Source organism: Danio rerio, chromosome 9, assembly GCF_052040795.2.
Source record: "Danio rerio strain M-AB ecotype USA chromosome 9, GRCz13ab, whole genome shotgun sequence".
NCBI classification, from domain to species: Eukaryota; Metazoa; Chordata; class Actinopteri; order Cypriniformes; family Danionidae; genus Danio; species Danio rerio.
Genome location: NC_141029.1, coordinates 10,143,357 through 10,168,809, shown reverse-complemented (window position 1 = coordinate 10,168,809; position 25,453 = coordinate 10,143,357). Strand labels below are relative to the sequence as shown.

The 25,453-nt window shown below is 39.1% G+C and overlaps 2 protein-coding genes across 11 annotated transcripts in view; both read left to right on the top strand.

The window, feature by feature from the left end:
• LOC147842272 (uncharacterized) overlaps window positions 1–25,453 on the top strand; it is a 543,494-nt gene that overhangs the window by 123,389 nt on the left and 394,652 nt on the right. The gene's annotated exons all lie outside the window — the stretch shown is intronic.
• Window positions 1–25,453, top strand: part of fstl1b (follistatin-like 1b) — a 96,734-nt gene that overhangs the window by 65,322 nt on the left and 5,959 nt on the right. For 2 of the 10 annotated variants that reach the window (XM_087265997.1, NM_001039621.1), the window contains exons 6-10: window positions 1,501–1,631; window positions 15,219–15,337; window positions 18,650–18,762; window positions 23,418–23,528; window positions 24,187–24,275. In XM_087265997.1, coding sequence (XP_087122123.1) covers window positions 1,501–1,631; window positions 15,219–15,337; window positions 18,650–18,762; window positions 23,418–23,528; window positions 24,187–24,275 — 563 coding nt within the window. Of the gene's footprint in view, window positions 1–1,500; window positions 1,632–15,218; window positions 15,588–16,260; window positions 19,976–20,522; window positions 22,228–23,417; window positions 23,613–24,186; window positions 24,276–25,453 lie in introns of those variants that run through there. The other 8 variants (XR_015498734.1, XR_015498733.1, XR_015498739.1 and 5 more) reach the window with 6 other exon arrangements.

The window sequence follows — 25,453 nt, the reverse complement described above, 5'->3', positions numbered from 1 at the left end:
TTCGAAGAGATTTTGTCTGAAACAGGTACGGCTGTACAGACATCTTTATGATCTGTGATAATCGAGATAATCAATAATTATTGGCTAGAAACTGCAACAGCAGTGGGAAAGGAGGAAAGGTTTTGTTGAAAATTTATGGAAAAACCTGAGGGAAAAGTTTGTTAAAGCCAAAAGAGGCCATGGTAAAATTGTTTTTCCACCATTTATAGGTTTTATACTGATATAACAATTAAATATATTTAACACTTTTGAATTTAAAACAATTTAATAGTTACACAACTATAAATAGAAAACACATTTCTATGATAACTGGAAAATAATATTTGAAGCTATTGGTTTACAATACACCGGTTCCCTGTTTTTCTAGGCTTTTTTGGTGATAATGGTCAGGAATGTTAAACTATTATTACCTTTTTAACATAAAAAGAGGACAGAAACTAGCCAGACAGTAATGTGTCAACACTACGGACAATTTAGCCTACCCAATTCACCTGTCCCGCATGTATTTGGACTGTGGGGGAAACCGGAGCACCCGGAGGAAACCCACGCGAACACAGGGAGAACATGCAAACTCCACACAGAATTGCCAACTGACCCAGCCGAGGCTCGAACCAGCGACCTTCTTGCTGTGAGGCGACAGCACTACCTACTGCGCCACCCATTCTTGCCATAATAAAAATATATATTTGTAGAGACCCATGTTCTCTTGTCATTAATATTTTAATAAACTTTAATAGGTAAAACTGTCTGAAATATAAACAAAAGCAAGTAAAGCATCAAAGTTTGATTAAAAAAATCTTGAATGGTCATAAAAATCCTCTTAATCATTAAAATATTTATAAAAATAATTCGTTTAAAAATATTGAATGATATTAATGATATGACGTAGTTCTGGCAACTTTCTAATTCTCTGTTTGTCAATCTGACTTCACGGTGGGTTTATTTTGAACGCCCCCTGTCGTTTTAAAGAATATCACAATGGTGAACGCGGCAAGTATAAAAGCCTCGTCCGTTTTGTGATGTGCACGCGCAGACAGTAGAGGTCTATGACTCGGCTCCTGGCTTTACAGTCTCTGATATGTTACAGATTACAGAAAATCATTCATTAATAAAATAGACCAGAACCAGTTTGAGAAACTGGTGAAATGACATACACTGATGAGTAACTTAGTTAGATATACCCGTCTATGCCTTTTTTTGCATGGATTTGGCACTGGAGGGCATTCATTTCAGGCCCTGCAAGAAAATACTTGAACTGCAAAAAAAAAAAAAAGATTAACTTTTCATAAAGTTAGTTTAAGTAATATTTCAAGCACACATGATATCATAAGTTTAGAACAATTAAAATGTATGACTGAAGAATTAAAGTGAACTGTTGGATCCCAGAATAATAAAGCCAGATTCACTAAAGCTGTAAACATCTGTTATATAGAGATATGAGTTGTTTGTTTGTTCTTCTTTCTGACTCTCTGTTCGGTGTTCTCTGTGTGTGTTGTGAAGTCGTGTGTTATGTTGCTGATCGTAACGAGCTGCGCAGACGTGTGATCGAGTGGCTGCAGACGGAGGTTGTTCCTGATGGCTGGTTCACCAAGGGCTCCAACTTCACTGATATCCTCCTCAAGTACTTTAAGGTGTGTGCAATCATTTCATGCATTTGCCAGTGAGAATCTTTATTGTGGGTGGCACAGTGGCCCAGTGGTTAGCACTGTTGTCTCACAGCAAGAAGGTCGCTGATTCGAGTCCCGGCTGGACCAGTTGGCATTTATGTGTGGAGTTGTTTTCCCTTTGTTGGCATGGGTTTCCTCCGGGTCCTCCGGTCTACCACAGTCCAAATACTATAGGCGAATAGTGTAAATAAAATAGGTTGTTCACTCTCAGAAATAAGGGTACAGGAGCTGTCACTGGAGCAGTACCTTTATAAAAGATACATATTGGTACCCACATAGTCCACAGTGGTTCCTAAAAGGTGCATATTAGTACCCAAATGTACCCTTGAGGTACCATTATGGACTCTTCAGGTACAAATATGTACCGTTTGAAAAGGTACTGCCCCAGTGACATAACTCCTGTATGAGTGCATGTGTGAGTGCGAGAGTGTAGTGTATGAGTGTTTCCCAGTACTGGGTTGCAGGTTGAAGTGCATCCTCTGCGTAAAACATATGCTTGAACAGTTGGCGGTTCGACCCCTGATAATTAAGAGACTTATCCAAAGGAAAATTAATGATTGAATCTGTATTGTGTGATTTTACAAATATACTATTATCATGCTTGTTTACAGCATCAGGTTTTTGTGGCTCTTAAAGTCTTAAATCACTTTTTAGTCACGTTTTAGGCCATAAAAAAAGCAGGAAGTTTTGAATTCATACATTGTTCATGGCATTATGTTTGTGAGGATTTTTTTCCTTGTATGTTTAATTTTAAAGTGAAGAGTAAGAATCATTTTTGCATTGAAGATCATCATCATCATCATCATTGGCACCTTCAGTGTTCATCGAGCTCGATAATGAGCTTGATTCAGGAAATCATTCAGATCATCATTAAATGATGTGATAATCACAGATTTCCTAATTTACTTAAGTCTGCGGGATGCAATGTGTATGTAATACAATGGTAATGTGTAGTCCTATAATGTGCGCTCTGCCAATATGCTATATTGACTTTGAATTACTGGAGGCAAACACTCAGTGATAATATTTTTCACACTTTTTCACCACATCTAGGTCTAAAGTCTAGGGAGCACATGAAGTATTGTATTTATAGCAACTTGTTTGACAGAACTGTCATAAAGGTACAGTATATTGATATACAATGTGCTTGGTCACAAGGTAAAAGTTATTTCTGCGCTTTAGTGGTTGAATCAGAGGTGTTCAAGCCTTAACAAACCTAATATAAAATTCATTTAAAAGTAAGTTAGATCAGGTTGTATGTTTACTTTGTAATGTTGCTATAACACAACTCTTTATATGCTTCTGAATATTCATATTTCTCTTCATTTTTTAATTCTTTATTTATTCATTAATTCATTCATTCATTCATTCATTCATTCATTCATCCATTCATTCATCCATCCATTCATTCATTCATTCATTCATTCATTCATTCATTCATTCATTCATTCATTCATTCATTTTCCTTCAGTTTAGTTTCTTATTTACCAGGGGTCACCACAGCAGAATGAACCACTAACTATTCAGGCATCTATTTTACATAGCAGATGCCCAGCCGAAACCCAGCACTGGGAAATACATTTTCTTTAGATGGTTTTAAAAAATTTTAAAATGTTTTTAAAAGTCTAAACTGTACAAACTGAGTATTTTCTTCCATAAAGTTATAAAAATAGATTAAAAAAATATATATATGTATATATATTTATATAATAAAAGCCTTAGACACTAATTAATTAGCAATTAGTTAGCAAATGCAAACATGTTACTTTTATGCAAATTAGTGTACAATTAATTAGTCGATGCACATTTAGACACACCATTTTAGCAAACTTGTAATTAAAATACATTTGTAATTCTTAATCAACTGTATGGTGGAATCACATTGTTGTACTCCATTTTTACACTGTTCATCTGAAGTATTTTTCTGTAACCTTTCAAAAATGTCTTCTATATAAATACCATGTAAAGACAAAATCTATAGAGAATACAAAACGAATTCCAGATATCTACAAATTTACAAACACAAATGTTTGATCTCTCCTTCACATTGCTATCACACTGAAGTGCACTCTTGAAACTAAAGGCATTTGTTGCAGCATCAGTTTGCTTTAGTTTCTTCAGCGTCAGGCTTTTTTTGTATATTAGCCTCCACGGGGAGTTTCTGCGCCCTCCTGCTGCTCTTCAAAGTGCCTTCTGGAAGCACCACATAATTTTTTCTGACAGCCTCCCAAGGCGTGTAAAATACTCTCAAATGACGTCTGTTTGCATAGCAGCGGTTTGAAGGGTCTTTTGATGGATCAGTCTGTTTCAATATTAGCTCACCTTTGCACTTGCACAGCTAAAGATAGCTGGAGAACAAGCCTCTGCAGCTGCCAGCACAATCCATAAATCTGACTGACCACTATCTGCAGACCAATAATCCATATGCTTGCTCAGATCAGTGTCTTACTGTACGTGTGCCTAGACATCTTTCTCTCAAAGAGTTGAAGTTCAGACAACATAGGTTAGTTCACACAAAAATTAATTTGATAACTAAATGAATAATCATGCATTAGAAGCCAGTGGGATTTATATAAACCCCTTTCTTTGTATGGGGGAAAAAGAGATTAACATATTGCTAAAATATATTGTATTGTATTTACATTTACATTAAATGTCCATTTCAACACAATTTCATGGCAGTTTGTAACTTTTTAATTTAATGGCAACAACGTTCATTCTGAAAACATCCCCCGATATACATTTCTGGAGATTGTGAATTATGTAGCCAGAAGTAGAACGGTTCCAGAAAGTGGGTAAGACAAAAACAGAAGCCAAAAGGTAAATTAAAAAGTTAATAACAGGTTGAGAATGTGGTAAAAAATGAAAACTGGGTTTAGGGTAGTGGGTGGGCGGGTCGATCAGTGCTTTTGAAAACACTATGGCTGCGAAATCGCATACTTCCATACTATATAATATGCTAAAAATGGTATGCGAGCTGAGTAGTATGTCCTAATTTATAGAATTCGAAAAACAGTATGCGAGAAGTAACCTATTGACCTATTACCTCCGGCGAGATTCTGAAGAGCTCTATCCCATGATGCACCATAAGAGAATTCACGAATGGGAGGGAATCTGACATGGGCAGGTAACGTGATGATGACAAAATGGCGGTTAAAGTACGTTTGTGTTCCATTTATACTGAATATACTTTTTTTTTTTTACAGCCGAGTAGTACATTTAAATTCAAATGCAGTACTTACTGAATAGTAGCTGATTTGGGACGCAGCCTATTAGTTGGGTTTAGGGAAGGAGGAGGGTGGGTCAGCCAATCACTCAGTTAGTCAGTCAGTCAGTCAGTCAGTCAGTCGACTAGTAGCCTCTGATGGATTTACATGAGAACAGCAGGCATGAATGGCACTCGTTTGAGAAATCTGGGATCTGAAAAAGTGTACAGAGCGGCCTCTGGTGGATTCATGAAAACAAAAACTGCAAAAAGGTCCCTCCTGGTGCGTATTTGGCGCTCTCCAGAAATGTACAGCGGTACGTTTTCAGAATCACCCTGGGCCTTTTTACTGTCTCATTCGTACATTTTAACATGATTTGCTTATCCCCCAATGATTTGGGGTTTGGGGACATACTTCCTTTTACAAATTGTTTGTTTTCATACAAATTCAAAGACTACTTTTTAGATAAAAGTCACCTCATAATTAACTCAACCTCAAGCAACTCTTGGTGTAGATTATTATTATTATTACTATTATTATTATTTTTTTTTTTTGTCAGATGAACAAAGTCAGAGTAGTAAAAGATATTATACTGGCTTTTTCATGCTCTATAATGGGGTTGGGTAGTGACCCTTTTTTGAAGCTTCTAAATGTGCATAAATCATCAAACTAAACTTAAAGAGCCCCTGTTATGGGTTTTTGAAAACGAGCTTCCACGCAGAGTGCAACACAGCTCAAAGTGAACATCCAGCTGAGGCTTAAATCTAAAAGTGCACCTTTTTTAAAATGATTGATTCTTTAGCAAAATAGTTGACTCAGAGTCGAATAAACGAATCGAATTGGGTTTGGATCTTTTGTTTGATAGCATCGACGTCTATATGGTATATCACCAAATATACTTCCAGTTCCGGTAAAATGTGAACGCGCTTTCACTTCAGACTCTGGCAGAGGCGCGGGGGATCACAGGACTGATCATGACGCGAAGATGACGATCACAGACAGATGGAAATTCGGCTGCGGGGAATAAAGGGTTAAAGTTCATTTTCACAACAAATCCACAGTATAGCCAATTTAGTGCTGTGTTTGTTCCTGTCATTTTTCTGATTTTTGATACAATAACCTACGCTGCAACACGGAATTTGACAGGCGTTTGCTATTAAAGGAGCAGCAGAGACTTTGGGATTTTATCAGTAACTTTTACAGTTCATACGGACCAGTTTATTCTTCCTCCAGATCATAACGTGTAAGCGTCATTAAAATTGTTGCCTTGTATTGTATAGTTGGCAAAATATGTGTTTAATTGTGTGTTATAAGTTGTAATCTACCCGAGTGGCTTGTAATCAAGCATCGATTATAGGTCAGTGCTTGAACTGTATCTCTCAGGTTAAATCTGTATGGGGCTGTTCACAAATTGCATACAAAACCACGACGCTTGCTTCTTCCTTTACCTATTTAAATGCGTTTCTGAACCGTTGATCCTCTGCTGTTTGTCTTTGCGATGGCCACCATCAGCAGTTCCTCACACACGCAACGTGGCCAATTTTCAAAATAGTTTAACTTTTGCCACTGTGTGGAATAATGCCGAATATGTGTGGCTGTTATTACTTGGGGTTAGGGTTAAGAGTAATTTTCTTGTGTGTAACTGCATTGCTTTATTGCATTCATGCATTGGGCTCTCACATACTTTCTACTACTTCATACTGTAGCTGTGGTGGGCATTTCTCTCTGTCTCGTGCTGAATGCAGTCAACCAATCGCAACAGACTGGATCATCAGACCAATCACTGCAGATAAGCTTCGCGCTAAAGAGGGGTTTGGGAACAAATTAATAAGGGAGTCGCTTAGATAATTAGGTAAAAATAAGTGCATATTATAAGACGATGAAAGTGTGTTTTTGACCTTGCATGCATATTAGCCTGTTGTTGGAGACCCCTAAACCCAAATATGATCTTTTTAATGCAAAATAGGGGCTCTTTCATTTTAAAATATAAACTCCAATTATTAACTTCCAGTGGTGGTTAAATGCATGTTCTGCACGACAGATGCATACAATGTATGATGCTGGATGTAACACCGCTAGACACGTGTATGTGACTTTGTAAGTGTAACGTACTGAATAACAGTGCACAATAATACCAAGACAACTAGTTGTTTGTAGTTCGTCATTGTCTACAAATCTGCAGTACGTGGTTTCCACAGTTTGCATATATAACCGGAGCTTTAGCTACCAATGCATCTTGGGTTGTCATATACTGTAGTCACGCATTTTGTGTGTTTACAGTATCTTTTTACAAAAACACATTGATTAGCTTCATAGGACATCAAAAAACCCCTTGCTTTGAGATTTATGCACTTTTGCAAACTTCAAAATAAAATCCACTATTCAACAACATTTTACAGCATGGAGACACAGGATAAAATATAAAACTATTATAAACAGAACAAAGTCCTATACTTCACACAAAGAAGGGTGAATTGCGCGTTAATGTTCATTTTTGGGTGCCACATTTTTCTGCCAACACATAAAATAGTTGCATTTTCTTGTGTGATGAAGCTGGGGAATGCTCAATTTTTTATGTGAACTATTCCAGTGAATGGTCGAGAAGAAATCCTGTAAGTTTGACTCAGTCGTTAACATGTCCTTTACCTCTAGTTTATTGGTGAACACGACTACATCAGCTGTACGAGGCAGAGTACAGTCTTCCGACAAACTGCTGAGATAAGATTAAACAGAGTATGATGTGTACATGTTTCAAAGTAGCTTATGTGTCATCATTGATATAAGTGTCTATATGAGCTGAAGAACTGTATACGACTGTTTAAACTGTATGTGCAGTTTAATCACTTTGCAAAGACTAAATGTCACATTTCTCCAGTTAAGAGAAATCTTAGGGTTTTATTTTTTCATTTTATATTATTTTAATGTACAGAGTGGGCCATTTATATGGATATACCTTAATAAAATGGAAATGGAAATATATTCCATTCGTGTAGGTTTCCATAAGTTACTAGTTACATACTGACGTAATAATATGCTGTTTTACATACTAGTATACTTAATCACTAGATAGTATGTATTTGTTCGATACCAGTACCTTTTGATTAGCTACTAGTTGTTATTTATTACATATGAGTATTAATTTATTAAATACTAGTACTTATTCATTAGATACTAGTATGTAATCAATAGACACTACTAGGTTGGGTCAGTATTATTTATTTATCAGGGGTCACCACAGTGAAGTGAACCACCAACTATTCTAGAATTAATACTTTTTTTAAGAGCCACGAAAACCCTGATATTGTAAACAAGCATGTTAATAGTATATTTGTAAAATCACACAATACAGATTTAATTAATTTTTGGCTTAATTATCAGGGGTCGCTACAGCTGAATGAACCGGCAACTATTCAAGCATATGTTTTATGCAGCGGATGCCTTTCCAGCCACTAGTTATTAGTGGGAAACTCCCATACACTCTCATTCACACACACTTATACACTATGGCTAATTTTGTTTTTTTTTCAATTCACCTATACCACATGCCGGAGGTCCTAGACGAAACACACTAACTCAAGGAGAACATGCAAACCACACAGAAATGCCAACTGGCCCAGCCCGGGGCTCGAAACAGTGATCTTCTTACTGTGAGGCGATTGTGCTACCCACTGGGCCACCATGCCGCCTATTCCTATAATTTGATTGAACTTTAATAATAGTCATTACAGTTAGCCATAACATGTGACTTAAGCAAAATCAGTTGTGACAAGTAAAATACAAATTGTTACTAGTAATACTTTCAAAGGATATTGAGTTGAACTTTATTTTACAATATGTATACTTAAAGTGTACATACCTAATAAACGACAGGGTTGTACTGTATAAGCTAATATGTACTGTAGGTTTGGGCTAGGTTTTGGGATAGTACCTAGTTATTACCTAGTTTATGTAATAACTACTATGACTACAAGTATATAGTATATGAATACAAAACAAGAATGTAAAAACGAAGTGCTATCAAATAGTCTAATAAATAAGTTATAATATCTAATAAATGAATAAAAATATATCTCAAGTATCAGTATATTGCATAATATTTGCTATTGAACAATCGGTATCTAATGAATCCTGAGGTGATTACTAATGACTGCCGTAGTCTGTTTGCTGGTATCTGCCATTGTTTAACACCCCTGAAATCCATGGCTGTTTCTCAATTCCAAAAACGCAGAGAACAGACTTGCGTTCTTGTGGAGAACGGTCTTGCCAGTTGTCCTCAGAAGAAAGAACTCAGGAGACCGTGAGAGCCGAGAACGTGTCCTTTGAGAAATGAGATGCTGTCTGATGGTCACATGACCTTCACGCATTTTAAATGGTAAATTAGTTAAACATTCATACAACGATTTATTGTTTTTCCCCTTTTCAAAATATACTTTGCATAAAAACGTCATAAATATACGCTGCACAATATAAGTATAATATATTTTAAAACGAATTTATGCAAACAAACACTCTTAATGTGTTTATTCCTTTATTAAGATGTTCATGGTTTTGTTTACTTTCAACGTTTCATTTAGGGAAACTCCTGAGGTAAATAAATGATAAATCTGAACTTTAATAATAAATCTAAATAAAATGCTGCGCTTCCTACCTCCAGTCGCAATAACTTTAGGGACTTCCAGAGCGAGTTTGATGCTCAAGTCTGCATTGGTGCATCCTCGATATCAAGATCTCATACGGGAAGTTTCACGTCGTACTTACGGTCTTGGGTATTGGAACTGAACTTAGGCAGCTGATGATGACGTTGCACGAGAACACGAAGACGCAAGACCGCTGTAGAACGCATATTGAGAAACAGCCCATGTCTTAACTTTAAATGCACCTTTTGTTGTTGCTAAATTACAGAAATTGATTAATATCTTCTTTGCAAGCTAACTTGTACTACTTTGTGTGCCAAGTTAGACATTATGGTAATGACCTGCAGCATCTGCGTTTTTTAATTTCCACATTATCAGTAGATTACACTTGTATGGGATTGTACCTGGGGTTGCACTTTCATTCTAATTTAACTCTAACTCCTTCTGTTTAGTAAATCTTAGTCTTTTCTGAGCAACATAATCAATTTCTCAGTCAGTATTGCAGTTACCAAACTATGATGACGTCTGCTTCTCAGAAGCCTGGATATGTGAAAAGTGTCTCTGTACTGTAGCACGCAGTCTTCCTTCATGCCTCATATGGACCTGCTGCTGCACACACATTTGCAGACAGCAGCTGAAATAGAGATAGCAGAGAGCTGAGGATACGGTAGATAGCAGAGATGATCACACCTATCAGTCATCAGACTATCTGCTCAGAGTAAACTTCAGTGCAGCACCTACGCAGAGACATGATAACCTCACAGCGGTCAGAGTCTGGTCTGCTGCATCTCTCATTTCAGTCAGGGAGAGTTATTTCCTGTTATCCTCTTCGTAGGAAATACAAACTATAACCTCATTGAACCTGCTAGCAAAGTGCACAAATTGCAAAAGTTTTATGTAAAAAACAATATACAGGACTTAATTTATAATAATAACATTTATTAGTGCAGTTGCAAAGGCATTGCAACATAAAATCTATGCTAGAGTAATAGGTGGTTCACTCCATTGTGGCAACCCCTGATAAATCAGGGACAAAGATGAAGGATAGTGAGAGTGAGAGAATGAAGATTTTTTAGTAATTCATAATAATATTATTATAAATGTATATTGGGTCAGAGGGTGTCTGATTTATGGACCACAGGGTTTCATCCCGTTGGCTCCATCAGATCTGGACCTTCAGCAAGCACTGGGATGGTTTGCTAATGAGAATCAGCATCTTCAATCTGAGGCCATGGTGCCCGACCAGAAAAAGGTGGCTGGCTCCAGGTTGGAGGAGAGTCACTGCCCCAGGTGAAGGAGTCCAAGTATCTTGGGGTTTTGTTCAGAAGTGAGGGAATGATAGAACATGTCATTGACAGGCAGATTGGTGCACCAGCAGCAGTAATGCAGTCAATATATAACAGTCTGTAGTGGTGATGAAGAAACAGAGCTGTAGTTTACAGGTCAAACTACATTCCTCCTCTCACCCCTTGATGCAAGCAGCTGAGCTGACCTTCCTTTGCTGGCTGGCAGAGCACACCCCTAGTGATAGTGTTAAGAGCTCTGTCACCCAGTAGGAACTCGAAGTAGAGCTGCTGCTCCTCCACATTGAGATAAGTTATTGATATGAGGTGGCTCGGGCATCTGTTTCAGATGCCTCCTATACCTTGTTCCACTAGGAGGAGGCTCAGGGGAAGATCCAGGGCATGCTGTAGAGGCTATGGCCGTACTCACACTATGTACAGTTGCCTTGAACCAGGCCAAAGCATGCTTGTCCTCCCTCCCGTCTCCCCGACGGCCCGCACTCACATTACAATCGGGTCTGGGTGCGCTTACGTCATTGATGCTGCGCTGTTCAGTGAGCGCTCTCGCTCAGCACAGTGGAAGTTTCTCTAGTTATATCGTTTCAGTCGGTTTGATATGCAGTGACATGCAGTCAAATATTTCACCAAACAGTCCTTAGGGATGCGGTGACACGCAGACAGATATTACGCTGAACAGATCCACCACTTTTGACGCTCATAAACAATCATAAAGGCCTCGTGCTGCAGAAATGAGGAGGTTTGCTGAAAGTGCGCAGCTGTCGTGCAGTGAGGAGTTTGCGTCTTTAATAAACTTCGGCAGTTTGCGTTCATTGAACAGTAAGAATGATTAATAAATCCATATGAAACAGTCCCTTAAAAGTCACGTCTCGCTTTCAGTTTCGGGCTTTGGCACGTTTTGCACTCACACACAAGCGTACCTCACCAAAGCCCAAGTGAACCGTGCTCAGGCCCACCTCTTCCAACCGGGCCAGGGCCGGCCAAGTGAACCGTGCTTGAGCCCGATTCAGCGCACTCACACTTCTCAAATGATCCGGGAAACGGGCCTGGGCACGGTTCGGATAGTATAGTGTAAGTGCGCCCTATGTCTCTCTGCTTGTCTGGGAAAGCCTAGGGATCCTCCTGGATGAGCTGGAGAAAGTGTCCAGGGAAAGGGAAGTCTGGGGTTCTCTGCTAAGACTGCTGCCCCAGCAACTCGGCCCCAGATAACCAGTTGAAGCTGGATTGATGGAAAATAATGTCTGTTCCTTTCACCAAACAATAACAAATAATAATGTTTTTACTTAAAGGTGCCTTTCTTGATACCAACACAATTCATAACTTTTTGATTTAGTGGCTAACTCGTATGAATTCGTACGATCTAATTCGTACAATTTAGTACGATTTGCTGATCACCTAATGACAGTTGGGTTTAGGGGCGGGATTGGGTGCCACACCGTCTTTTTAAAATCGACGAACTCGTACGAATTTGTACGAATTAGCCACTAAACTGACAAAAATTAAAATACTTACATTTTCTTGTGAGATCAGGCTGTTGAGACTCAAGGTCACCGTACAACAAAATAGTAAATAGATAAACAAAGACAAAATGCAGTTAAGCTCAGGGAAAGTAGGCTGAAAGAGAGTTAAAAATAATGAAGGTCAGAAGGGAGTAAGTTCCAAAGCTGAGGAACTGAAAACCAATGATCCCCTTAGTAACAAGGAAGAAAGAAATAATTGTGAAGAAGAGGATCTAAGAGTGTAAGCAGGTGCAGTTAGAGGGGAATAAAGGGACAAGATTTCGAACAGCTTTAAAGGTGTGAAGTAGTTTGCAGGCATATAATTCTGCAAGTGATGGGGAGCCAATGATGCTGTTGTAGAACGAGCCTAGCATGAAGAATAGAGGGCTGCTTGTCATAATACCAGCATCTGCATTTTGTACCAGCTGTAATTTATGGAGAGTTTCATACAGAAGGCCAAACAGAAGGGAATTGCAGTAGTCTAAAGGAGAAGTGACTAAGCTGAGAATGAGAATGGCAGTGGAGTGAGGTGTCAGGGTAGGGCATAAATGATTGATGTTCAAAGGTGGAAGTAAACAGATCTGGTAACATTATAAACAAAGAAAGTGAAAGAAATTATGTTGCACACACAGGCTCCTAACCTTAGGTTATGGGGAGATGACGGAGTTGTGAGTGTGAAAAGAAAATGTATAGCATTTGTTTACTGTTGATCCAGTACCTATGATAAGTCAAGGTCCTGTTTTTATTGTCATTTAAATTTAGGAAGCCTAAAGTGAACCAGGATTTAATATCTGAAAGGCTAATGGTAAGGGATGATGGTGAGAGTTTTGAGTAGGGCATGGTTGACAGGTAGAGCTGGGTTGTCATCTGCATAGCAGTGAAATTAGATCTAATGGTTGTAGAGGATATCGCCCAAGAGTAAAAGGTAAATGATAAACAACAGGGGAGCCAAGACAGAGCCCTGTGGCACACCTGGGCTATTGACAGGACTGACAGTGAGGCAAAAGATTTTAACTGCATGAAATGAGTGTGGCCTGGTATGAATAAAATCAGTTGAGGGTTGTTACCGATACCAATAGAAGAGAGTCTGTCCAAAAGAATGTCACAGGATATTTTGTCAATGGCTGAACGAACATTGACCTTGTTCTGTTTTGTGTTTAATCCTGATCCCGAAGGACCAATCTTTTCAAGATTTTGGGCTCTATTTTGACGGTCCATGCGCAAAACGGAAACCGCAGGGCGCAAACACATTCAAGGCGTGTCAGAATCCATATTTGCTAATTTAAGAAAATCCAAAATCCACTTTGCGCCATGGTGGATGGTCTAAAAGGGTTGAGTTTATTTTCTTGATGAGTTATAGGTGTGTTTGAGAATAAACCAATCAGAGTCTCATCTCCCATTCCCTTTAAGAGCCTTGCGTTGCGCCATAAGCCCATTTGCTATTTACATGACGTAAAGTAAGTGTAAGTGGAAAAACTGAGCATTTCACAAGCAAACAGTTAACAGTTTTTTTTAACAGAAAACAGTTAAACAGAGCATCTACCGCTCAAGAATAAGAGATAATCGATCTACTTTAACTTTCGCTCTCGTGATATAGGAAAACCTTTACGCACAGACATCAGTTAGCCTATAAACAATTAATTTTGTTTGTTAATCACAAATATTTGTTTCAAAACTATTTCTAAATTCAGTTCTAATTTCCAGCAAACGAATAAATGAACAATAATAACAAAGTGTGTTCAAAAACCTGAGTTATATCCTAAAACACATGCTGTGCCCCATATGGTCTAAAACCTGCAGGTGGGCAAATCTAAGCCTGTTTTTAATAAAACAAATATAAATATGGATATAATAAATAATACTGCTAATAATAATAACATTATACAAAAGCAAATTGTTATGAATGAACTGAAAAAGCCTCCAGAGATGAAGAAGACAAAAAAGCAGTGATTTTTCATATTTATGTAGGCTAGAAAATAATGTTTTGTAATATTTTAATCCTTTATATTTATATCCCATATATATTCTTATTATATCCTATATATATCCTTAATATTTAAATTTTTTCATATGTGAAGATATTTACGTATTGCTCTACATCTTGTGTGTAGGCAACTCTGCGCTGGAGATTAGACCGGGTTTGTTTTGGTCTAATGAAAAATCTATTATAGTTTCTCAAAATAGCAACGCGCCAGCAGTGCGCCCCAGAACGCCTTCCTTTTTAGAACAGAACGCCTATGGGCAACGCCTATGGGCATTGCATATGCATTTGCTATTTAAACAATATGGTGCAAAACAGCAAAACGACACTTGCGTCAAGCTGAAACTAGCAAATAACATTTGCGCATTAGCCGCATTGCGCCGGGTGTATGATAGGGCCCTTTAACTTTAACACATAGGTCTGGAAGGTTTCTAGTATTCCTGCCTTGTGTTAGGTTCCAAATTTTAATGCCCTTACCTCACTTACTCGTTGACTGACTACTAGGAGATGGTGGAACCAAACCACCATCAGCTGGTTCAGATATGTTTGTTAGATGCAGCTGAAATCTGCAGGATAGTGACTATCCATGAATAAAACAGGACACAAGGAATTGTGAAGGGCTGTTAGAAACTTACATTTTGTGGCATTAAAGCAGCAACAAGCATATTCTAACAAACATCTATCTTTTTCCTCACTGTAAATTTGGCTTATCCCATACTTATTGTCTTAACCTTCTTGACTAACAAAAAAAATTGTTAATAGTCTTTAGCTGTTAAAGATTATTGTTATTATTTTGGTTGAATTAATAATTCATTACAATGCAGACATTAAAGTGTAGCAGAATGAGACGTCATGTTTATGATTACTTGCTCTGATTTCAACAATGAGTTCATGAAACAAGTTTTCAATGTGCTCTTGTGTCTCTTGCAGAATTATGATAATGGAGACTCTCAGCTGGATTCTGCAGAGCTGCTCAAGTTCATCCAGCACAACGAGACAGCCGTTCAGATGAGCTCCTATGCCGAAGAGGAAAACAACCGCCTACTCAGGTTAAAACACAAACACCCACTCACTCGCTCACTTACTCACACAACTACTCTGCAATTTATTTTAAATAGATGCTCTTATCTGAAATGTCCTCAGAGGAGCCTGAAAAAATGAAAATGTATCCCATTTACACAACATAGGCTCATTCTGAAAAGTTAGCCCTATATACATTTCTGGAGATCATGAATTATGTAGACAGAAGTTTATATGGCTGCATTTCGTGTTTACAACGAATGCTAGCGGTTGTTTTTTGTGCAACCCGGGCTCATTGTGGAAACGTAGCCCCGCGGATGTTTCTGCGGACCGCGATTTACGTCCCGGGAGGTACGTATTCGAGCATTTTTTGTTTTTGCGGATCCGCGAGAGGCCACTGTGCGCGCTTTTTCGCGTCTCGGGCGCCTCTCGGGAGCGCGCGCCATTCGCGCCCGCGCCGTTCTCGCGCGAAAAGCCGCCGGATCGGCCGACTCGGCCGCCCTCCTCTTCCTCCTCCTTCTTCCCTAAACACGAGCGACGATTTGCAAAAGCCGTCCAGAAAAAAAAAAAAAAAGCAAAAGCCCTCGTCTTCGATTTCGACCGCGTTTTCGGATCCCGCCGCGTTCTCGCCCTTATTTTTCGGATTCCGTTTTTCGTCTTACCTGATTTCTGGAACCGCTGTTCCCCGGACTCGATCCCGGTCGTCGTCCCCGAGGCCGGCTCCTCCTCCTCCTCCGGGGCCTCCGCTCCGCCGACGCAACGCTGTGAACTAAGCGGACAAACTGGTTGCATTGGGAAAGCCCTCCACTCGGAGGCGAGCCTTCAGCCGGCGAGCGCTAAGAGGAGGGGCGGAGCGGCACCACACCGCCCCGCAGCGTTCACTCGAAAAAAACTAAACGCGGCCTTACGTACCTCCGGCCACGTAAATCGCGGTCTCCAGAAACGTCCGCAGGGCTACATTTCCAGAATGAGCTTGGGTTGTTTTTGTGCTTAGCAGCTGACTGCTTACCTCCGTTTGGACGGCTTTCCTGCTGTTACCAGTTTGCATTTAACTCGCCATGTACGTCCGTGGAATTGAGATGCAGAGAGGAGCTGAAAACAATGACGGGGTTTGAATCAAAAACAATCAAAACAAAAACAAAAGCCAAAAATAAAATAAACAAATAAATAACAGGGTGAGAACATAGTCAAATCTGAAAAAGTAGTAAAAATCAGGCGAGGGCTTTTCTTTTTCTGGATTGCTTTTTAAAACTGTCGGATGGGTTTTAGGGAGTAGGTGGGCAGGCCAATCGATGCTTTTGAAAACACTATTGGTTGGGTTTAGTGAAGGCGAGTCGACAGCAGCTTCTAGTGTAGGGCTATTCAATTGGCGGCCCGCTGGCCAAACCCGGCCCCCGAGGCAGTTTGTTCTGGTCCTCCAAATAGTGTGACCAAGACATCAAAAATAAATTTAGTTCAATTGAAAAACGGCTGCTATAGTTATGAAGTGACGTGCGTCTGTTCAATACAGCATGAGCTGCAGTTGAAGGTTGCGCAGAGCGTGAGTCACCATAAGCGAGTGGTGCAGACAGCCGAAAACATTTGGATAGGTTTTGTAGAACATGCCCTTTGTACAATGCACTATAATCATTAATAGGGATGCAACGATTAGCTGATTTCACTATTACCTGCACTTTAATTCGTCACAGTTAATTAATCATAAAGGCTTCTCTAAGCCGCATTTCTGTTGCACGGAAAAGTTATGACAAGTTGCCAACTGTGCCCTAGTTTAAAGTTCCAAGTATATACACCAAGGCTACTACGCATGCACATCGGATTAACTATAGCAGCAGTCGTTCCCATATCACGTCTTTTCCACTTACAAGTTTGTTATTTCTAATGAAAGAATGACAATATGCGCGCACATGCGGAGCGACACGCTTGCCTCTGTCCGGGCGCACGCTGTAGAAAACATCTCATGGTGAGAGTTGTGCGTGCCTTTTAGTGCAATGTAAATAAAAGATATGTTAGACGAGTTATTATTAAAATGATTGTGTATGGATGAACCCAGATGATAACAACAGTTAATCTAAATAGCTACTTCCCTAATATGAAGCTTGTTGTTCTAAATTACATTTTACGTGATAACCGTGAAAGCATGATTATTCAGACTATATAATCGTACAACCAAAATCTATAATGTTGCATCACTAATTGTGATGTTGTTCAAAACAACATATGTATGTGTCTGAATGTAGAAAAAGCCTACTTCAGCAATGCACTGCTTTTGTTGTGTGAAATTACAACATTTTGAAAGTAAAAAAAAAAAGTCAATTGGACAATGCAGTTGTTTTAAAATACAATATATTAACATTTTAATGTTGAAAAAGCCAACGTGGGTGTCTTATGAGCACAAATACAGCATATTGGCTCTTATAAGCTGTTGTGTCGTCACTCATATAGCAAGTCATATCTCTCCGGCCCATCGTTTGGGATGCTTTTCATGAACCGGCCCTATGACAAACTAATTGAATAGCCCTGCTCTAGTGGATTAACGTGAGAAGAGCATGCACGAATGGCACTTACAAGAGAAATTTGAGATGTAAAAAAGGGTACACAGCGGCCTCTGTAGGATTTGTGAAAACAAAAACGTACCTCCTGGTACGTATTTTGCACTCACCAGAAATGTATACAGTGGTATGTTTTCAGAATGAGCCTAGGTTGTATTTACCACAAAAATAGCAGTTTTTCCATTTTTTTAAAGAGCAGCAAGTTAACATATCATAATGTTTTTAATGATATTATGTAAAATGTGTGATAAAACTTTTTCTTTTCTTGGAGGGTGAATAAAGAAACAAGCGCACAATAATGTGATTGACTTCAATGTTTTGAAAGTTAGTGTACAACTACAGTCTGCTGGGACACATTCTGGTCTTCATGCATAATCAGATCTGCACAGTTTAACCACAGCTGTACTGTGGAATGCAACAGAGAAGCCAAGATATTGTTACTGTCTAAACGAGAAAAGAATGAGCATTTCTGAGTGAACAAACCACCAGCCAACACCATAGTTATAATCATCCTAACCATCTCTGTCATCTCCTAGGACTTCTTCCTGTTTCTCTCACAGTAAAGGATATTGTGTCCATCTGTGTGTCAGGATGAGCCTGAGGGGAAAACACTCCATCTACAAACACTGATAATAACAGACACACATTTCACTGCACAGCTGTTTATCTGGCTAGCTTAATAGTGCATTAAACACACAAACAAGTTGAACATTAAATTCTGATAATAACTACATTTTTATATTTGTTTTTCCTAAAAGTGTAGTACAAATAATCCATGTGTGTGTGTTGCAGGAGTCTGTGTGTGGACGCTCTTATTGAGCTCTCAGATGAGAACGCAGACTGGAAACTGAGCTTTGACGAATTCCTCAACTGCCTGAAACCAGGCTTCAGCCCTCCTGAGAAAAGTAAGTCTCTGTCTGTTATGCTTCTGTCTATGGCAGAATTATAAATACTTTATTCAGCTAGCGAGAAATGTGGGTGCATTCAGGGAATCTGAGTAGCACAAAAACACAGGATAGCTTCGGATTGAGCTACTGTACTTATGTGAGCGCATAATTCCATCATCTGCAAGATCACAATGCAGACTTTGAACATTTATGAACCATGGTGCTTTTTACTCTGAAGAAGCCGTTTAAATTTCTTCAGATGATATGTTTTCCCTCCAGAAAAGAGATTTTTCTTATATTAGTTCAGTTAAAGCGAGCAGTTTTCCTAGAACTGCAGTTGTGTAAGGGAGAGAGTGGGCACATATGGGGTTTTCCGCTCTTCCACAGAATGTTCCTCAGGCTGATAGACTCTGCTTGCAGAACTAGGTGAAAGTTCAGTAGGAGGAACCACTTTCTCTAGCATCAGATGAAGCACTTTAAAATGTTCAAACTAAGAACCAGTGGCACAGTAACTAAAACTTTTACAAATCATATTCATTAACTCCAAAAAAAAAAAAAGCAAAATATTACATGTAAAGGAAAATTAGAAATTCAAACATAGTTTGAGATTGCGAATAAAAATAAAGGCTCTAAAGTAGGACAATTATTTTGGTTACCCCAAAGTGTTTACTTTTAGTCATTTAATGTAGACTTTTTTCACTATAAAGGGTCTTTTTTTCAGGTGGAATGGTTCTATGCATATTAAATGATCTTAATGGAAGCAGAGATGACAATAAACTATCTTTATTCAGCTCTAGAACTGAGGCAGTCATTTTGACATTTTTAAAAAAAAAATTTGTTATTTAATAATTTTTCTAAAATTAAGCCTATATATTTATTGAATGCTGAATTGTCCTGGGCGAGGCAGTGGCGCAGTAGGTAGTGCTGTCGCCTCACTCGGCTCAGTTGGTGTTTCTGTGTGGAGTTTGCATGTTCTCCCTGCCTTCGCGTGGGTTTCCTCTGGGTGCTCCGGTTTCCCCCACAGTCCAAAGACATGCGGTACAGGTGAATTGGGTAGGCTAAATTGTCCGTAGTGTATGAGTGTGTGTGTGGGAATGTGTGTGTGGATGTTTCCCAGAGATGGTTACCCCAAGATGGGTTGTGGCTGGAAGGGCATCCGCTGTGTAAAAACTTGCTTGATAAGTTGGTGGTTCATTCTGCTGTGGCGACCCCGGATTAATAAAGGGCCAAAGCCTGGTTTATACTTCTGCGTCAAGTGACCGGCGCAACTCACGGCGCAGGCAACGCGCGTGGCTGTGCATTTATACTTCTGCGCGCTGTCTCAGTTGGTCTGCATTAACACTTCCAAAACGCTAGTGGGCAGTGAGGTGTAAATGTTCCTCTGTGTCGAGTTTCTTCGCTTCTGTTTTGCTATTCTGAACACTTCCTGGATGTACAAGTGACTCAAACTCGCTCATTTTGAGACAGGAACCGGCGGACGTGCAACAACTTTAACCATGAGGTAAACACAGAACAAAACTTTCCATCCGGAGCTCCTTCACGGGACTCCACACTTGTAAACAATCGCTCGCGCCATTCGCGCGGCTCTCGGTCCCGCCCAGACTCGTCGGCGCTAGCAAGCCGATCAATCACAGAGCTTGCGCTACGCGTTGTTGCGACGTGTAGTTAGAATTTTTGAGAGGTGCACGTCAGTGACGGCGACGGCCACGGCGATGGGCTATGCGTCAGCGCCGTAGCATACGCCGGTGTTTGACGCAGAAGTATAAATCAGCCTTTAGCCGACAAGAAAATGAATGAATGAATTGTCCTGAATGTGTGTATATTTCATTCCAACATTGTTTCTTAAGATTAAAATTACAAAATGCAAACATATGAGTATTTTTATCTTAAATGGAGGATAAAATTCCCTCATGCATTTCAGTGTCTGCTACCTTTTTCTCATGCATTTAAATATGCATGCCTTTGTTGTCTAGCATACGTTCTGCTAACAAAAACATAAGATGCGCACTTTCGGGAGTGGTCTTGCAACTTAGACCTCTTGTAAAGACTATATAATATATGATGAGAGCCATTCAAAACCTTATTCTAATATCTCAATGTAAGATTTGATTTTAAAAATGAATGTAAATGGGATAAATATTCAATTGGATAAAGTGTTACATTAAATATTGAAGCTAAATACAAAAAGTAAATAAAAAGCAACTCAACTAAACCATTACAAATTTAAATATACAGTCTAATGCAAAAGTTTGGGCACCCTTCTGTGGCTGCATAATTATGTGTTTTTCTTTGTGAGAGATGATCAGTGAAATGGCTCGTACACACCAGGACGCTTTTCGCTTGCGTTTATCGTCAGCATTTTATGAGACGTTTTTCTGTATTCAAACCAAAGCGATTTCACTGGCGTCAAGCAGAAGAGTATGCAAAATCACTCCTTGATGTTAGATGGCGCTACACAACTTTAAGCTTCTGACACCCCGCTTATAACACAGAAGAAGAGGAAAAGAGGAAGTTCACATGCTTGTTGTTAAAGTAACTGGTGACTCGAACAAGCATGGATGGTTCAAGTAGCAGCTCTAGCGATGGAGAAATGATTATTGTTCAACAGAACAATAAGCAGCTCCACGTTCATATCACCTCTGGGTATCTTCTTCAATGTGCGCTCGCATCGACAGTTTTGTGCTTGTGCGTTTCTAAGTGCTGTTTACTGTAACTTCAGCAGCTCTGTGCACGTGAACAAAAGTGCCAATCTGATTGGAGGAGAAGGTTTTGACGCAGAGCGTCAAAAAAAAAAAATGAGCATGGGGTGTTTTTTTCAAAATGGCGCTTTTGCGCCTGCCGTTTTGGCGCGTTGGTGTGCACGATCGCATCGGCGCCCTTTATTTAGTCACAAGACGTTAAGCGTTGACAGAAAACACGAGCAAAAACCATCCCGGTGCTCACGGGCCTTAACAGTGTTGAGATGTGTGAAATTAAATTGAAACTGAACAAAAGGCTATGTGAAAGTTTGGAAACCTTTTCTTTTGTCTGGATTTCAAAACCTGTAGTCACATAATACTGATTGATTACAACACAAAATTGGTTCGAGTGACTCCGTGAACCTTAACAACCCTAACACATGTGCAACCAATCATGAAAAAGAATATTCATGACAGCAGATTTTTTGTTGTGCTACTCCTTATTGTGAACCAGAAAGTAGCAACATGGGAACCTTAAACGAACTTCCTAATGACCCGAAAACTAGCATAATTCACCAACATGGAAAAGGATACAAAAAGCTTTCACAGAGGTTTAACATCTCTGTCTCCACAGTCTGAAATATAGGAAGAAAATGGAAGGCTTGCTTTCTTGTGAAGTAAAAATGTGCTAGATCAAGAAAAATATCTGAAAGGCAAAGGCGAAGAATGATCGATGTACAATGTAATAATGTACACCGTTCCACAGTGCACTCTTCACATAGAACAGCTCAATGGAAGGTGATGCAAAAAAAAAAAAACATTCGAGAAGAGACATTCGAGATTTGCAAAGGCTCATCTGGACAAGCCTGAATCCTTTTGGAAAAATATACTGTGGACAGATGCCACAACCATTTGAAAGGCACTTTGCAAGGCAGAAAAAGAAGAGCCTGCTCATACTGTAAAATATGGTGGAGGGTCCATCATGCATGCATGTGTAGCAAGCACAGGTACTGGAAACCTTGTAAGAGTGAAAGGTTTCATGGATTCCACCCAGTATCAGCAGATTCTAAAGAACAATGTTCAGGAGCCAGTTAAGAGGCTGAAGATATGACAGGGTTGGATGTTTCAGCTGGACAATGACAGTTCCAGATCTACCAAGGAATTCATGCTTAGACACGATACAATGTTCTAGAATGGCCATCCCAGTCCCCAGACTTCAACATCACTGAAAATCTATGGATTGATTTAAAAAGGGCCGTTCATGCTCGGCACCCATCAAACCTAAATGAACTGGAGAAATTTTGCAGGAAAGAATGATTCGAAATGCCTTCAGCAAGACTTCAGAAATTTATCCTTGACTATAAGAATGTTTACAGGCTATTATTTCAGCAAAAGGTGGTTTTACAAAAGATGCCATTATTCTATTGGGGTGCCCAAATTTTGGGACATGTCTGTTTGTGTTATGACTTTCTTTGCTTTGCATCTGTCGATTAAATAAATGTTATGTCAGAAATGAAATGCTGCTTTTTCTCTAATGTAAATATATCTGTCTAATAAAATATATCCGAATGAAATTGCTGATTGGAAGGGCCAGCAGGCTATGGTTTGCAATTATGAAAATTAGCAGGGGTGGCCAAACTTTTGCATAAGACTGTACATCACATTTATACAATATACTGACAGCACACTTCAATCTTATTCATATGTTCTATCTTTCCCTTTGTAGCAACACAGTCATTCCAAAGTAATTTCCTGTTTTGTATTTGGGAATCTGGGACACAGGCTTATTCAGTTGCAGACTCAGCTGCATAAAAAAGCATGCACACAAAATGGCCTGTTTGAACAGCTTTTGTTGGTTTTAGCTTAGTTTATAGAAAAAAAACAGATCTTGTTTCGGCAGTCCTCTGTTAACTAAAAAGAAAACTATGGCATATTTTTGGAGAACTAATTTTATTTTCCTGAGCATGGGTTAACATATGTTTTGTATCATTTCAGAGTGTGCTCTAGAAGATGAGACATATGAGGATGGTGCAGAGACGCAGGTGGAGTGCAATCGCTGCGTCTGCGCTTGTGGAAACTGGGTCTGCACCGCCATGACTTGTGATGGTGAGCTTTAATTTGCAAATCTGTTATCATCTTATTTTGATAAATGACAGGAGAGTGGCATAACATAAGCACTTAGCTCTGGAAGTGTTAGGAGACTAAGATAAAAAAAATGTATATCTAATTACATTTCAGCATGTCAAGATATATTCAAAGTTCTATTCAGGCGGTATGGTGCCTCACTGGTTAACACTGTCGCCTTACAGCAAGAAGGTCACTGGTTCAAGTCCAGGCTGGGTCGGTTGGCATTTCTGTGTGGAGTTTGCTTGTTCTTCCTGTGTTGGAGTGGGTTTCATCCGGGTGCTCCAGTTTCCCCCACAGTTCAAATACATCCTCTCTAGGTGAATTGGGAAAAAACTAAATTGACCATAGTGTATGATTGTGGGAGTGTATGGGTGTTTTCCAATACTGGGTTGCAGCTGGAAAGGCTTCAGCTGTGTAAAACATATACCATAATAGTTGGCGGTGAAACCCCTGATAAATAAAGGGACTAAGCTGAAGGAAAATTAACGAATGAATATGTTATATTCCAGAAAACATAGAACACAAACAAAATACAGGGCCACGGAAATGTGCCTTGTCAAAATGTGTTAAATGTGTGAACGTTTCCCCAGAAGAGAACTACCGGTTGGATTTGCTAATGAACTGGTTGTATCCATAGAGAAAACCCCGGTTTTTGACACTGAAGGGGATCAGGAGATGACTGAAGAGGAGTGGACCCGCCGTGTGGCTGAACTCAACAAACATCAGGTCTGACGATTAAAATAATTCATTTTATATTCATCTCATTTATTTACTACAGTATAATTGGGTTACACTATTTTAGGGTGTCCTTATTACAGTGTAACTACTCATTTACCTGCTGAGTAATATGAATTATTTACATGTACTTGCTATATGGTTAGGGTTAGAATGTAGCTTAGGGTTTAGGGTTAGATATATGCAATTATGCGTAATTAATTACTACAGTAAGTAAATGCAAAACAAGGACACCTTAAAATAATGTCTAAATAAATAAATAATTATCTAAAATTTTATCATATGCGAAATAAATTTACATTTTTATTTGGCAAATATGATAATAAAAAGTAGTAGGGGCTTAAAACAATGTGTAAGTATAATGATAAATAAGTACAGGGTGTATGCAGGAATCCTAAAGGTAATTTCAATACCTTTTAAAGACTTTTTAAAGACCTTTTTAGAATATTTTAAGACCACTTCAAGTTTTTATCAGTATCAAACCTTTAACTCAAACAGTTGTTAATAAACAGTTGTAGTTACATAAATCAATGAAGCACAACCATGCAACAGAACTCAGATTAGCTCGGAAGAAACAAAGCTTAAAATAATAAATTACGGTGTTGTTTTCAGCGACGGGCTTCAGCCATTGTTTAAACTCGTCTTTCTCCAGTCCAACCAGGAGTACGCGAACTTACTCTTTCCCATTTGCTGTCTGTTTCGCTCTATGGTTTCGCTACATGTGAAGAGCGTCACTTCACCTTCCCGTGTTTGTCGCAAATTACATCACCCCGACGGAGGTGCTTGGCCGGAAGCACCTAGGCCAGAACAACATGCATCCAGCACACTATTAGTATAATTAATAATTTTTTAGGGGTCAAACAATTTGGACAATACTTGAACAAAATTTAAGACCATGTAAAAACACGATTAATACTTTTTACCTTTGCAAGGTTCAGCCAGTTGGTCCGATGACTGTGTCTACGTGGACGAAAGTTCACTGCATGTTCAGTCTTGCCAGTGCACAATGTTGAATTATATCTGACTCCCATTTTAGTATGAGGTGGTTTAGAAAAATAATATATTTATCCTCACTTTACTTCATTTATAAATCCCTGATAAAGTTATTTTCGTCAGTCTTGGTCACTAAACAGTGGAGATTTACATCTATCCTAAATAGGCAGAACCCA